General features: G+C 35.0%; 3 protein-coding genes across 5 annotated transcripts; 2 read left to right on the forward strand and 1 right to left on the reverse strand.

Moving 5' to 3' along the window:
- The first annotated feature begins 128 nt into the window (after nt 1-128).
- On the forward strand, nt 129-1,603 carry LOC123014711. The gene is made up of 3 exons (XM_044413958.1): nt 129-279; nt 327-649; nt 696-1,603. Exons 1-3 carry the CDS (start codon nt 246-248, stop codon nt 1,515-1,517), a joined length of 1,179 nt encoding a protein of 392 aa, XP_044269893.1. The 5' UTR covers nt 129-245; the 3' UTR covers nt 1,518-1,603.
- A 218-nt stretch (nt 1,604-1,821) lies between these two features.
- On the forward strand, nt 1,822-6,521 carry LOC123014077 (structural maintenance of chromosomes protein 1A). Its single transcript, XM_044412951.1, has 14 exons — nt 1,822-2,023; nt 2,077-2,197; nt 2,258-2,363; nt 2,535-2,683; nt 2,736-2,904; nt 2,994-3,206; nt 3,267-3,518; nt 3,576-3,790; nt 3,848-4,061; nt 4,109-4,483; nt 4,543-4,797; nt 4,856-4,921; nt 4,973-5,228; nt 5,280-6,521. Exons 1-14 carry the CDS (start codon nt 1,912-1,914, stop codon nt 6,443-6,445), a joined length of 3,669 nt encoding a protein of 1,222 aa, XP_044268886.1. The 5' UTR covers nt 1,822-1,911; the 3' UTR covers nt 6,446-6,521.
- A 66-nt stretch (nt 6,522-6,587) lies between these two features.
- On the reverse strand, nt 6,588-13,996 carry LOC123015114 (F-box/WD repeat-containing protein 7). 3 transcript variants are annotated; one of them, XM_044414600.1, is made up of 10 exons: nt 13,470-13,789; nt 12,907-13,276; nt 12,746-12,856; nt 11,083-11,209; nt 10,432-11,030; nt 10,198-10,379; nt 9,920-10,145; nt 8,069-8,279; nt 7,725-8,010; nt 6,588-7,357 (listed from the first exon to the last, which is right to left on the reverse strand). In XM_044414600.1, the coding sequence occupies exons 2-10, from the start codon at nt 13,264-13,266 to the stop codon at nt 7,354-7,356; spliced, it is 2,106 nt and encodes a 701-aa protein (XP_044270535.1). In that variant the 5' UTR covers nt 13,267-13,276; nt 13,470-13,789; the 3' UTR covers nt 6,588-7,353. The 3 variants fall into 3 exon arrangements, with proteins under 3 accessions (XP_044270535.1, XP_044270534.1, XP_044270533.1); XM_044414599.1 differs by lacking the exon at nt 13,470-13,789 and adding an exon at nt 13,889-13,996 and having other exon boundaries at nt 6,588-8,010; XM_044414598.1 differs by having other exon boundaries at nt 6,588-8,010; nt 13,673-13,808.
- Between the last annotated feature and the right edge of the window lie 7 nt (nt 13,997-14,003).

Here is a 14,003-nt window from a genome sequence, read left to right on the forward strand (position 1 = left end):
ATATAATTAATTGATTAGTCTAAGGGGAGCACCATTTATTTGTATGATACGTGTTTTATAATTTAATTGTTTTAAGTTAACTTGTGTAAATAAATAATAAAAATTATATTTAAAAATTTCAGTTGTTATGTTGGTGAAAATGTTGGATAAAACGTTGCCGATTGGTTGGTTTAAAAAGAAGTTTTTGACAGACATCAGTGACTGTTATTTTATTTCGTGTTTGGTGTTTTTGAAAAGTGCGAAAAATGAGTCGTCTAACGAAAATTTGTGAAGGCTTTGGTAAGCTCTTTCGACCTTAGTAGCTTTTATGTATTTTGAAATTGTAGCAAAAGATGAAAACGGGAAAACTCACACATTACCCATGCAATTGCTTCCGACTCAAAACGTTGCAAGTACTTCGTCAACAAAAAAAGGCGAAGAAAAAATCACCACAATTAAAAGAAAATTCTTCCCTATTGAGAGATTGCAATTGGATATCATCGATTTTGAAAAATCTCCGAAAAAGCGTAAAATAGAAAGACCAGTTTGCAAACAACTATTTAAAGCACCTAAAAATTCGACAGAAAGAAGGTTTTCTTATAAAAGTCGACAGTCTCTCACCAAAAAGGCAAATTCCTCTAAAAGGATGTCGACACTACGGGTTCCAAAGGTAAGAATAACGTACTGTATAACAGATAGCAGAAATGTTGTTTTAGAGCAACAAAGACAATATTAATGATGGGTCACCTTTAATTAATGCCGACGAAGCTGAAAAACTGTTATCTCGGAACAAAAAGTTTATTTCGCCAAACCCAAAAACTGTCTTTCCACTTTCAACAAAAAGTAATAAAATTGAATCTCATACTGAAAAAAAACTGTCTACCCCTTCCCAGGCTTTGTCAAATTTTTCATCGCCAATTCGTGATGATTCAACAGATTGTGAAGACAGAGAATTTTCGTTTTTAGAAAAGCAATTAGCTTCAACCAAAAAATCTTTTAAAAATAGTAGCTATAATACGTCGCCAATGACTTCAGTGTGTTCCTTATTAGAAAGTACAAAAATAACTAATTCTGTTCAAAAAACGAATTCAATCGAGGATAAGATAAAGGCTTTATTAAAAGAAGATGAAGAGGCATTCCAGCAGTATGTTCTGGGACGTCAAACTAGGATAAATCGCATAATGGAAATGATGCATGACCTTCGGGAAGATAAGGAAAATAAAATTAGAAGGTCTGGTAGAATAGCAGCAAAACATTCTGTAAAAAAGTTTGTTACTTCACCTGCTGTGCTAAAAGATGTGGATTTACGAAAATCAACGCTGAACAAAAATTTATCAAAGAACATAGAATGCAACAGTCCCACAAGAAGAGCGCTTGATTTGTACAGCAGCATGAGAAGTGAATGCATTGTTTTATGTACCCCAAAATTGGAGAGAAGAGATGACGAAATGCCGCCAAGTGTTACGAGATCAAGAAGTTTGTCAAGGAAAATACAAAAGCAATGTCTACTATTACAAGATACTCCTAAACCGTCTTAAGTTATTTTTGTTATTGTAACAACTTTAAAGTGTACATGTATTAATTGAATGTGTTAATTTTACCAATATTACAATTAATATTTTAACTTTGTTTTATTTTAAAAAAAGGGCCAAGCTTAGACTTATGATAAAAAATAATTATTGAGTGAAAAAAAAAATTCTTTAGAACTATGGTGCGAATGACGACAGGGTGCAATCTCGGTCGGTTTGGTCTTTTAAAGTTTTTCAAATGTTAGAATACATCTCATGTGGGAAATTTTTGTATTGTTAGTGTTTTCACTTTTCATATGTTGGTAGTGACGCTAGTGGGAAGCCGCCATATTTGTTGTTTGTGGTCGAGTGAGCGGTGTTTTTAGGTTCAAAAAAATTGTACATTCTCTGTAAAAATCGTAAAATGCCTCCGAGATTAAAACATATTGAAGTGGAAAACTTCAAGTCATACAAAGGGCATCGAATAATCGGACCTTTAAAACCTTTCAATGCTGTAATCGGTCCCAATGGCTCAGGTAAGGTGCCGTTACATTTTGCATTCAAATATACAAATCTTATAAATTCTTAGGCAAATCCAATTTTATGGACGCAATTAGCTTTGTTATGGGTGAAAAGACCCAAAGTTTGCGTGTTAAGAGATTGAGTGACCTTATTCATGGAGCTGCTATTAGCAAACCCATATCAAGGAGGTATTGACTTTTCTTTTGTGCCACTGTAACTTGATTGCAAATTGGACTTGTCTTTTTTAGTGCCTCAGTTGCAGCTGTTTTCGTTCTGGATGAGGAAAGTGGCAAAGAAATCTGCTTTCAGCGCTCTGTGCAAGGTTCTTCATCTGAATACAGAATCAATGGAACTGTAAGTGTTTTCTAGCTGTAGACTGGTGCTTCACAGATCAGTATTACGTAAGTTGCTGTAATACTGCTTAGGCAAGCACGTACATTATTGTTCTACCTGATATTTTGATGCTACCCTATTTGTAGATACATTCAAACATCTTTTTAAACAGTAAATAATTTTGTTTTTTAGGTCGTATCAAATAATGAATATCTAACTGAATTAGAAAAATTACGCATTAATGTAAAAGGAAAGAATTTTTTGGTCTTCCAAGGGGCAGTAGAATCTGTTGCAATGAAGAATCCTAAAGAAATGACCGCACTTTTTGAAGAAATTAGCGGGTATTTTTTACTTACGCTTTTGCTTTTTGTTCTTAATTTCAAACAATTTTAGTTCTGGTGCCTTAAAAGAGGAATATGATCGTCTTAAACAACAAATGCAGAAAGCACAAGAGGAAATTAATTTTGCTTATCAGAAAAAGAAAGGGATAAATGCTGAACGCAAAGAAGCAAGACTTGAGAAAGAAGAGGCCGATAAATATGCTCGACTTAAAGATGATTTGGTGCGTAGGAAATTTTAGGAGTAGTTTTCAATAAAAACATTTTTCATCTATTAGTAAAATGTACAATTCTTATTAATTTGTAACCACAGAATGACAAACTCGTGGAACACCAACTTTTCCGTTTATACCACAACGAGCGTGAAATGAAAAATTTGGAAAATGATTTAAAACACAAACAAAGAGAAGTGGAAAAAATTGAAAAGAAAAAAGAAAAAGCGGAGGAGGTTTTAAAAGAAAAGAAAAAAGAACAAGGCAAATTTAACCGTGAATTAGCAAAAATTGAACAAGATATTCGCGAAGTTGTAAGTTCAAAAACGTTATTGTTTAATATTCATTATTCGCACCTTTATAATTCATTTCAGGAAGTTGAAATTTCCAAGAAGCGGCCCCAGTTTATTAAAGCGAAAGAGCGTGTGTCTCACATGCAGAAAAAATTGGACGGGGCCATAAAGACTTTGGAACAAGCGAGAAAAGCCCATGAAGCCCATATGAATGATATTAAAAAGTTAGAAGACGAATTAGCGGAAGTTGAAAGAGCTAAAGAAGAATATGAAAGTCAGATTGCAGGAGAGTCACAAAGTCAAGGCAGAGATGTGCATCTTGAAGATGAACAGGTAAAAGATTTGTGAGAGATAATAAATAGTGTTGAGATTTTCTCCTTTTGTATCTAGGTTAGGGAATATCATAGATTGAAAGAAGAAGCCGCTAAGAGGTCGGCAAGATACATGCAAGAGTTGGATTCTGTCAACAGAGAACAGAAATCAGATCAAGACAGACTTGACAACGTTTCAAGAATGAGGACTGATGCGGAAAACAAACATAGGCAGAAATGTCACGAGAAAGAGGAAATGGAGAAAAGAATTGAGAAATTAGCTGAACATATCCGGTAATAATTAATTTTCCTAAATTTTCGATTTTTGATTTTTATTATTACGGTTTAAAGGTTGAGTGAGCAGGCTTTGCAAGACCAGAAACAACTGCGTTCTGATTTGCAATCAGATGTTGGGTCATCAAAAGACCGCGTCCATGAAATTCAGAAACAACTAGACGATGTTTTAGAACAATTGGGAGATGCAAGAACTGACAAACATGAAGATGCAAGAAGGAAGAAAAAACAAGAAATTGTTGAGCGCTTCAAAAGCAACTATCCTGGAGTGGTATGTCTTGCTAATGGGTTTTAAAATTTGAAAAACACGTTTTTTAGTATGATCGCATGATTAACATGTGCCAACCCATCCATAAAAGATATAACGTCGCCATTACTAAAGTTTTGGGTAAATTTATGGAAGCCATAGTTGTTGACAGCGAACATACTGCTAGACAATGCATTAAATACCTCAAGGAACAAATGTTAGACCCTGAAACGTTTCTTCCTCTCGATTACTTGCAAACGAAACCTGTCAAAGAAAGATTGAGGAATATTACAGAACCAAAAGGTGTTAAGCTTTTGTATGACGTTCTCCAATTTGAACCTCAAGCTGTAGCTCATGCTGTACTTTTTGCTACTAATAATGCTTTGGTTTGCGAAACTCCTGAAGATGCAATGAAAGTAGCATATGAATTAGGTGGACGCTATGATGTGAGTTTGATAAAAAAATATTCCACAAAAAAATAAAAGTGTTTCTGTTTTAAATTTAGGCTGTAGCTCTTGATGGTACTTACTACCAAAAATCCGGTATAATTTCCGGTGGTAGTTTAGACTTGGCAAGAAAAGCAAAAAGGTGGGATGAGAAGCACATTTCCCAGTTAAAGGCCCAAAAAGAAAAACTTACAGAAGAACTCCGAGATGCTATGAAAAAATCGAGGAAAGAATCTGAGCTGAATACGGTCGATTCGCAAATTCGGGGCTTGGAAACTAGGCTGAGATATGCTAAAACTGATATGGAGAGCACAGTAAGAATTCTTATGAGGTATTTAGCCAGAATTGTTGAAATGCTGATTACTGTTTTAGATGAAACAAATCAACGCTGTCGATGCGGAGTTAGCCAAGTTATCAGAAGAAATGGAAAAATATGGGGTAAGTTTAAAAAAAATCTACTTTTGAATTCGATTAATTTTTGGGAATTAGCCGAAAATTGAAGAAATCGAAAAAACAATGCAAACGCGTGAACATCAAATTGAAGAAATCAAACTGCAAATGAACAGTGTGGAAGATGTTGTTTTTTCGAAATTCTGTCAAGAAATCGGTATTCGAAACATCCGTCAGTATGAAGATCGCGAGTTGCGGGCACAAGAAGAAAGAAAACAGAAGAGATTGGAATTCCAGAAGCAAATCAATAGAATTACCTCTAATCTCGAATTTGAACGCAGCCGCGATACGCAGAGTAAGAGTTCGGTTAAATCCCCAGTTCAAAAATATAAATAAAACATTACAGATAATGTAAGTCGATGGGAACGAACCGTAAATGATGAAGAAGAACGTCTGGAAACTTGCAAGAAACAGGAACAGAAACAACGTGAAGAAATTGATAAAGATTTGCAACAAGTCGAACAGTTGAAAGCACAGAGACTTCACAAGAAACAAGAGGTTGATAGCATGGAAGAAGAGTTGGGAAAGGCAAGGAGAGAAGTGGGAAGTATAGCGAAAGATGTCCAAGCAGCCCAGAAGTCTGTAGTCTCTCTAGAAACGAAAATCGAAGGGAAAAAGAGCGAAAGACACGCGATTCTCATGCAGTGCAAGATGGACGATGTGGCTATTCCAATGATTGTGGGCAACATGGAGGACATAGTGGCCTCAGATCCATCTCAAAGCTCTTCCGGTGATACCAGTAGCACGGTTCAGCAATACGAGAAAGAAGCCAGAATCAAAATCGACTACAACATGTTATCTGACACTCTGAAAGACCTTGAGGAAAAAGACGAAATCAAGAAAATGGCTGATAAACTCCTCAGCTCGATAAAAAGTCTCCAAGATACTCTCACTAAAATTCAAGCACCCAACATGCGTGCTATACAGAAACTCGAGCTCGCCCAAGGCAAACTTCAATCCACGAATGAAGAATTCGAAAATTTGCGTAAACAGAACAAAAAAGCTAAAGCAGCTTTTGAAAAAATGAAACAGCAACGATATGAAAGGTTCACGCGATGTTTTGATCATGTGTCGAACGAAATCGATAATATTTATAAAGCTTTGGCACAGAATCAATCAGCTCAGGCCTTTTTGGGAGCAGAAAATCCCGAAGAACCGTATTTGGACGGAATTAATTATAATTGTGTGGCTCCAGGGAAGAGGTTTCAGCCGATGTCGAACTTATCAGGTGGTGAGAAAACAGTTGCAGCTTTGGCTTTGCTCTTTGCTATACATAGCTATCAACCCGCACCATTTTTCGTGCTTGATGAAGTTGATGCCGCTTTAGATAATACGAATATTGGTAAAGTTGCCAAGTATATAAGAGGGAAGACGGAATCTTTGCAAACCATAGTTATTTCGTTGAAGGAAGAATTTTATTCACATGCTGATTCTTTGATTGGGATTTGCCCTCAGCCTGCTGAATGTTTAGTAAGTCAAGTTTTGACAGTTGATTTAACAAAATATCCATAAATGTATTACTTACTGTAAGTTTTTAAGTTTTTTTTTTGCTTCAAAAGTTTCAATTCAATAAACTGTTTGCGTACTATTTTTTATTTTAATTTGCAACCTTGATTCGTGAGGATTGAAAGGTGACGTAATAAAAATCCTTAAATAAGAGTAATTGTTTTATAAAATAAATACAACAAATACAGATAAGAAATGATAACATTAACAACACCAGACTTTGAAATTATTACATTAAAATTCACCAATCAAGAAAGAAATTTGGAAAGTCTGAACAAAACGAAAAAATTCTGCTTATACCAAATTAAGTGTCTTCTTATTTGTTAACTATTTTTGTATATAAAACATGGATTCCTAAAATCGTTAAAATTTCGATTGCCGACTAAACTATTATCGTAACATTTTGACAAGAGCTAATTAAAAATACTTAATTTGAGTAAAATTAATTGAGAAAGACTAATTAAACTAGTGATGTATGATGAAACGGATTATGTCTGACTATATACAATTATGTTGAGCTATGACAAGAATCTTGAGCATGAACCACATAGTTTCTCACTAAAAAACAAACTTGTCTTGTAATAAACCACGTGATACAATTACCAATCACTTGATCCATTACAAACATAAGAAATAAACTAATGTGGTAATTTTACTTAAAATGCCATTAACTTAAAACTTACTATCAGTCTCTCTGGTGCAAATCATGTCATGTAAATCAAAAAATAGGAACAGACCCTTAGTACAATAGACTGTTCCCTTTAAGAATTTTACAAAGAAAAAACAACAAATGTGGAAATATTGCAAACTCGATGCCACTGGCATCCCTCTTAAAACAATATTTGTACTTTGTACACAAAAGAAACTTCCGGATACAACCAACTCAACAGCACCAGATTTGAACAAAAAAGTCCTCAGCTGAAATAACAAGACGTTAAATTCACATACTGTTGATGTCACCCCTAATTAAACGTAATATCACAGAATTACGCGACACTGAATTAAACTGAACTGAGTTTTGTGCAGGTACTTAAACTAAAAATCGATTACTGGACCCGTTTCACAGTTTACTAAGACACTCAACCCGTTTCGACGCCACAAGTGACGACTCCTCATTTCTGGTGATGATACGTGTTGAATGTTTTAGCACCCTGTTTCGGGGCACCTCAAATCTCAAAATAAATGAAATTTCAAATGTGGCCTAGCAACATCAGTAGTATGCTTTGTTTTAAAAGTAGGTCTACAAACACGCGCACTCATACAATTTTTTGCAGTCTGTAATTACCTAGAAATGGTGGTACTGGAGTTAGAATCGACATCAAAGTCCAACACTAGTAATTTCGTTTCTTCTGTGCCATTGCGACTCCCAACCGCGCACACTAATTTCGTGTCGTTGGCTCGAATGCGCCACACGACGCCCCCCGAGCCACCGCTGTCGAGCGCCACCAGGTTTCTGATGAACTCGCCGGTGCGAACGTCCCATAATTTAACAGTTCCATCATCCGAGGAAGTTATCACAAAACGATTGTTGAATTGGAGGCAAGTTACGGCTGACTGATGTTTGTATGGTCCTGATAACAAACAAAACAAATTACAACAAAAAACGGATTTTTCAAAGGCTAAGCTTACCTGAAAGGGTTTGTAGGCACTGACCGGTCACTATGTCCCAAACTTTAACGGTGGAATCGGCGTTTCCGGACACTAAAATATTATTTCGTAATTCCATACCGGATGTTAGGGACTGGTGACCCATAAGCGTATGTTTGCAAGCTCCCGTTTCTACCTCCCAGACTCTAATGCTTGTATCCAATGAACCGCTGACCACGTGAACACCATCAAACTACAAATTTAACAGAAAAATTAAATAAGTAAATCGGCTAAGCAGATAACTGTAATACAAGTCGATTACGATATTTGATGGTCCTCATTCAAAAGTGATATCATCTGATTTCTGGAGTTCAACGCAACTTAATACGGAACTCGACACAAACCTCAAACCTTTTACTACGTAATCATTGGACTCAGAGTTTTTGAATGTTTTTTGAACAATTATTGGACCTTCACTCCTGATTTATTCTAACCCATAAAAATATAATGTAATAAAGTGACGCTTTACACCCTTGGAAATAAAATAAATCAAATACCGATTTTACTATTAAAATTGCAACGGAATGAAGTGAATAATTTGACAACTATCTGATAAATTTATCATTTTCTTATTAATTTCATCTGTTGGGAAGAAAGTTTTGTATAGTTTTGCAGTTAAGTGCAAAAAAAACGCAAATTGATTTTTTTATAATTTAGCCTGTTAATAAATACCAATATTTTGACTTTGTCTTTGTCACAATTCACAATTTCATAATTGTCAGGCATCTTCCAAACTTCTATCAAGTTTTTCCATGTTTTTCCTTTTGGTTTTAACACTGGCTATGACACTGCACTGCCAAGACCACCAAATACGACATTTCTTTTGATAGTTTTCTAACCTTTTTGGGAACAACCTTCTTCGCACTATGGAAATCTCAAAAAATATGACAATTTTCTTTTTAACAATTTGCATTTTGCACTCACGTGTACTTATATCTCTGGAATGAACAACGTTAATCCCTTGAATGAAAATGCGTTACCTACATTCTCAGGATGAAAATAGTAGTTTATTCCTTTATTACATAAATAACTATAACTTTTTGAATGAGGTTTTTGAAATTTAAAAATTAATTTTTCAATTTTAAATCGGAAAATTACCAAATATTGAAGCAAAAGGACGGTTTTTTCACTTTTTAATACTTAGTGCTCGGGTTAGCCAATCAGATCAGAGTTTTATTTTGTTTTTCAACAGTTACATTATTTCTTAGGAAAACACGAAGGTTTTTGGAGACGTACCAAAATAATGTAGTGATTTGTGGAAGACTTTGATCAAAACAGATACTCAAGGCAAAGATTCTTAATCCTTATGCAGACAACGGATCATTATTACTATTTAATTGTTTACATTATTTTTTATGAATACTTATAGAAAAAATTTAGTATATAATTTGTGCAAATGGATATTATCATCTGGCTACAATTAGTCCCTAATTCTTTTTTGTAAAACATCTGATGCTATGAATAAACCTTTATTTATCTTTGAGATTGTACTTTTGCACATTCTCGAGATTACAATATTTGTATCATCTGAGACATAAGAAACAAAACTGTTTGTCAAGCAGGTCTCATTATCAAGAGCTTATTCTCGACTTGCAATCTGATTAAAATCAACACAGAAAAACTATATTTTTGTAGAATAGCTCTAATGAAACAAAAATTTGGAAAAAGGACGTTAGGAATAATTATTATAATTAAAATCATTATGGTTTTTAGCAATCTCTTTCAATGATAATGAAATAGCTAATCAATTGTAAAAACGTAAACACCCTTCATAACAATCTAGTATAAATGAACACAAATGAACATGAGAAACCTACAAACTTAATAACTCACCTGTAGTGAATACACACGATTCGTGTGACCTTGTAATGTGTGCAAACACTCCTCTCTTTCTGGATTCCAAACTTTAACCATATAATCATAAGCTCCGGAAACAACCAATCGACCATCGTATTGAACACATCGTACGGCGGCTAAATGTCCCACAAGAACATGAAGACACGCCCCGGTTTTAATATCCCACACTCTCAAAGTTGCATCACGAGATCCACTTACAACCCTAAACACAAACCGAAAATTAAACGATTTGTTACACAATACTGTTGACTTACTTGTTTCCGTGAAGATGCATACACCGAACCGTCGAAGTGTGGCCGTTGAGTGTATGAATACAATCCCCCGTTTCGGCATCCCACACCTTCAGTGTTCTATCAGTACTGCCGCTAATTATTGTCGCACCTGACATCTGAGACGACCAAACGCCTCCAGTGTGGCCAACCAAAGTGCGCAAACACTAGAAAAACAACTCATACTAAATATTCAAAAACACCAATAAAAAAACTAACCTTTCCGGTAATCGCCGACCACACTTTTAGAGTGTTGTCGTCGGATCCGCTCACAATGCGATTCCCGCAAAACTGCAAGCATGTGATCACATGGTCGTCGTGTCCTTTTAGCATTTTCGGCGGCCTGATCGGTTTACTTCTCCAATTCATTTCGATGGCGTGCTGTCTCATGTAGGCGGCCTTCCATGGCGACATCTGCGTCCCAGGAGACCTTGGCGAGCACCTCCTTTTGGGTATCTCGTCGATGCCTGCCTGACGACACTTTTCCTTCCACAGCAGATTGTCTTCGGCCAAAAAGCGCCAACTGCGGCAAGTCTGCGCCGCTCGGAGCAGGTCTTTTGGTTCGAGAAACGACAACACGTTCAAGGCCAGCTCACGTGGCAGTAGTGAGATGAAGTCCCGCTGGAACTGGGGCTCTATCACCTGCATCATGTGACGGACTTGGGTCGGTTCGCATCGGGCGATCAGTTCGCTGATGGCGAGAATTCGTTCCGCGTTCGACCATTTTTGAAATTGGGTCAGCCAATCGGACATTTCCGGGGGCGGATTGTCTTTGGTCGGGATTACGAGACGCGATTTTTTGTCGCTTGGGGTGGTACCTGTACCAAAAAGAGATTTTATTACAATCGTTTATATTTTGTTTATTATTACCGTTGGTTTCGGGCGCCGTTGGCGCTCGAGCAGAGGGCTCAAATGGCATTGAAGTAACGTCAGATTTCTTTTCTGGTAGTAACTTCTTACACGGAAACCCATTCTGCACGTCCAACTTCCGTTTTCTCTAAAAAATTATTTCATTAGAACTGATAAAACAAAACAAAAATTTTAGAACAAAAAAGAAATCAGAGAGAAGATTAGTCTAAAATCATGCGTCGATCAACATATTATGTTATCGACTCAACTTACAAGTTTCATCATTTTTTAAAATAGTACTCTAATTAGTATTTTGATTTGTTTTTGTTGTAACACTCATTACATTTTTGATTAGTGTGATTACCTTCACTAATACTAAAAACCATTAAGGTAAAAAAATAATGTAACATTTTTAAACCGGAAAAACTAGCGTTAAAAAGCAGAATTAACCTGATAAGTTTTTTATGACATGCAGTTAATTATTACTATTATTACACTGTATTCTAATACATGTGATTATGTGGAAATGCCTTATTATCATAGATATTTAAATAACGATGTTTACTAAACGCAGAATTAGAGGCTGTCAAACATTTTTTCAGCAATTTAAAAAAATATATTAGTATACAAAAAACAATTTCAGAACAAATAAAAATTATCACCTTATACGTCCATATATAATTTATGTTATTGTATAACCAGTATTTAATTATCTTATGATTACCGACACTTGGAACATTTTTAACCAAGAACAATAAACATAAAATAGTTTAAATTTAATTCCAAATTGCGATATTGTAAATAGGTTAAAGACTTTTTAATATCAGTTTACTTAGTCATAATGTTTATTTTAAACAATGAAAATTTTTTGTCATAAGTAACAATTTTTTGTGTGGAATTCTACTGCCGTAAAGTTTCGAATAATTCAAAATGCGGTAACGTCATTTATGAAAATACATTGAAATTATTATAAACCTTTGCATATTGATCTTGTGTATGGGTAAAGGATATTTAGTCGCGGACTTTAAAAATGACACACCTTTTCGCAAATACTCCTAATTAGAAGTGCATACACATTAATTTGTGTATTAAATATGACAAAGTCTTATTATTTTATCTAGGAGTTAATAAAGAATGAAATTATTAAAAATGTAGCGACTGTCTTTTAAATATAAAAATAAATTATTATTAAAATAAATTAGCCTCCAATTTTTATCACATTAAAAACTTTCTAAATCAAGACTAGTGCAAGTAAAATATGTTATAGTTTTACTTTTTCATAAAACGTAGTACTACTGAGTATATTTAACAGCTTTTGGTGGTGGTTTGCTAATTTCAACACGTCCAATTACCAAATGAGATTAAGTTTCGCAAGTATTTTGGAGAAGCAAATGAAATTTGTAAAAAATATACATATTTATGAAAATCAGAAAACGTTCATAATCGAGGCTTATTTTGTAATAGATATGAAGGAGAGTGAATATATCAGTTTCAACCACCCGAGCAGAAATTTTATCTGTGATTAAACTAAGCCATACGCTTGCTAAATATTCTACTTTGCAGCTTCTCTTCCATTTTTTTAAACACGTGTTTGTACACATTTATAATCAAAACAATTATTTAAATATTATTATGTTGCACATTCGCTGCAGACGATAAACATGTATTTAAAATTTTTGCTTACCCAGTATCTGTCAGTGGCGTACGACCCACTTCTTTTCGCGTAAGAACTCCTTGGTGTAGTTTGATGGGGACCTGGTGGTGAACCTGAAAAAATTTCACTGCTATCTTCGTCCTGTAAAAGGCATTTAGTAAAAAATGTTGTGAAGGGTGGATGTGGAGTACCTCTTCTAGCTCTTGATTTTCTTCAGAGAGATCTCCTTCAGTGCAATCCTCCCAGTTTTCTTCTTTTTCAAAACTGTCTTCTTCATCACATTCCTCTAGACCTAATTTATTTAGAAAGCTTGTTTTTCCTGTTTCTTCGTCGGATTGGTTTATTCTAAATATTTCATCTAATTTGTCACTTAATGGAGCTAAGTGATTCTGGGATGTACCTGGGGCATTATCAGTGGTACACAATGATTCTAAACAAACAGTTTCAGTAGGGCTAGGGCTGGTGCAGTCTTGTTTTGGAAGTTCAGAATCTCGGTTAATACTAGATAAAGGGTTGAAATTACTTCTGCCTGAAGGACATGATTCTGCCATTATCTACAGTCTAGAAAAAATGGAAACGTCTTAAATAAGAAAATAATCACAATTCTTATTAATATTTTGTTATGAAAAACCGCGATAAAATTATCTCCACGAGTGAAACACCGACGAGCTTGAGCAAAATCGAGAGAAACACGTTATCCTACTTAATTACAAAATGAGAGAAAAATGGTTAGAAATAATTGCATCTGACATACCTACTGATGTAATTTTCTATCATTATTTGGAGGTATGAAACGAAACGACTGTAACTACCAGATAATTGCAAAAGAAGAAGGTAAATTAAAGAAATACTTCCAAAAACTATACATCAAGGATTACTGTTTGCTATTTCCTATCACTCTGAGGCACATTCACGCTACGTTTTCTTGCAATTTATGCATCTCGTTGGGTAAAATACCTTTTCAGAATACTACACTGACGGCCATTCTCAAAATACTAGGATTTATTGGCACCATTACAAATATCTGGACGAACTTGAGTAATAAATGAAGAATAAGAAATATCAGCAAAATCGCGTGGCTAAAGCGCCGCACCCGTTTGCCAAACACCTTGTTTTTGCACACAATAAATAAACAAGCCCGTTCCTGCGACCAAGTTTTAGCAAAACACTCACCAATCACAGGAAAATCATCTGCGTATTTTTTCGCAACACCATTTCATCGTATTTAAAGAAATTACACGAGATTTTTGTGACGTTAGTTACAAGACCTACGAAGTGATGGACTAGG

Source organism: Tribolium madens, unplaced genomic scaffold, assembly GCF_015345945.1.
Source record: "Tribolium madens isolate multiple individuals breed KSU strain unplaced genomic scaffold, Tmad_KSU_1.1 Scaffold_97;HRSCAF=244;Tcas5.2_LG3a, whole genome shotgun sequence".
NCBI classification, from domain to species: domain Eukaryota; kingdom Metazoa; phylum Arthropoda; class Insecta; order Coleoptera; family Tenebrionidae; genus Tribolium; species Tribolium madens.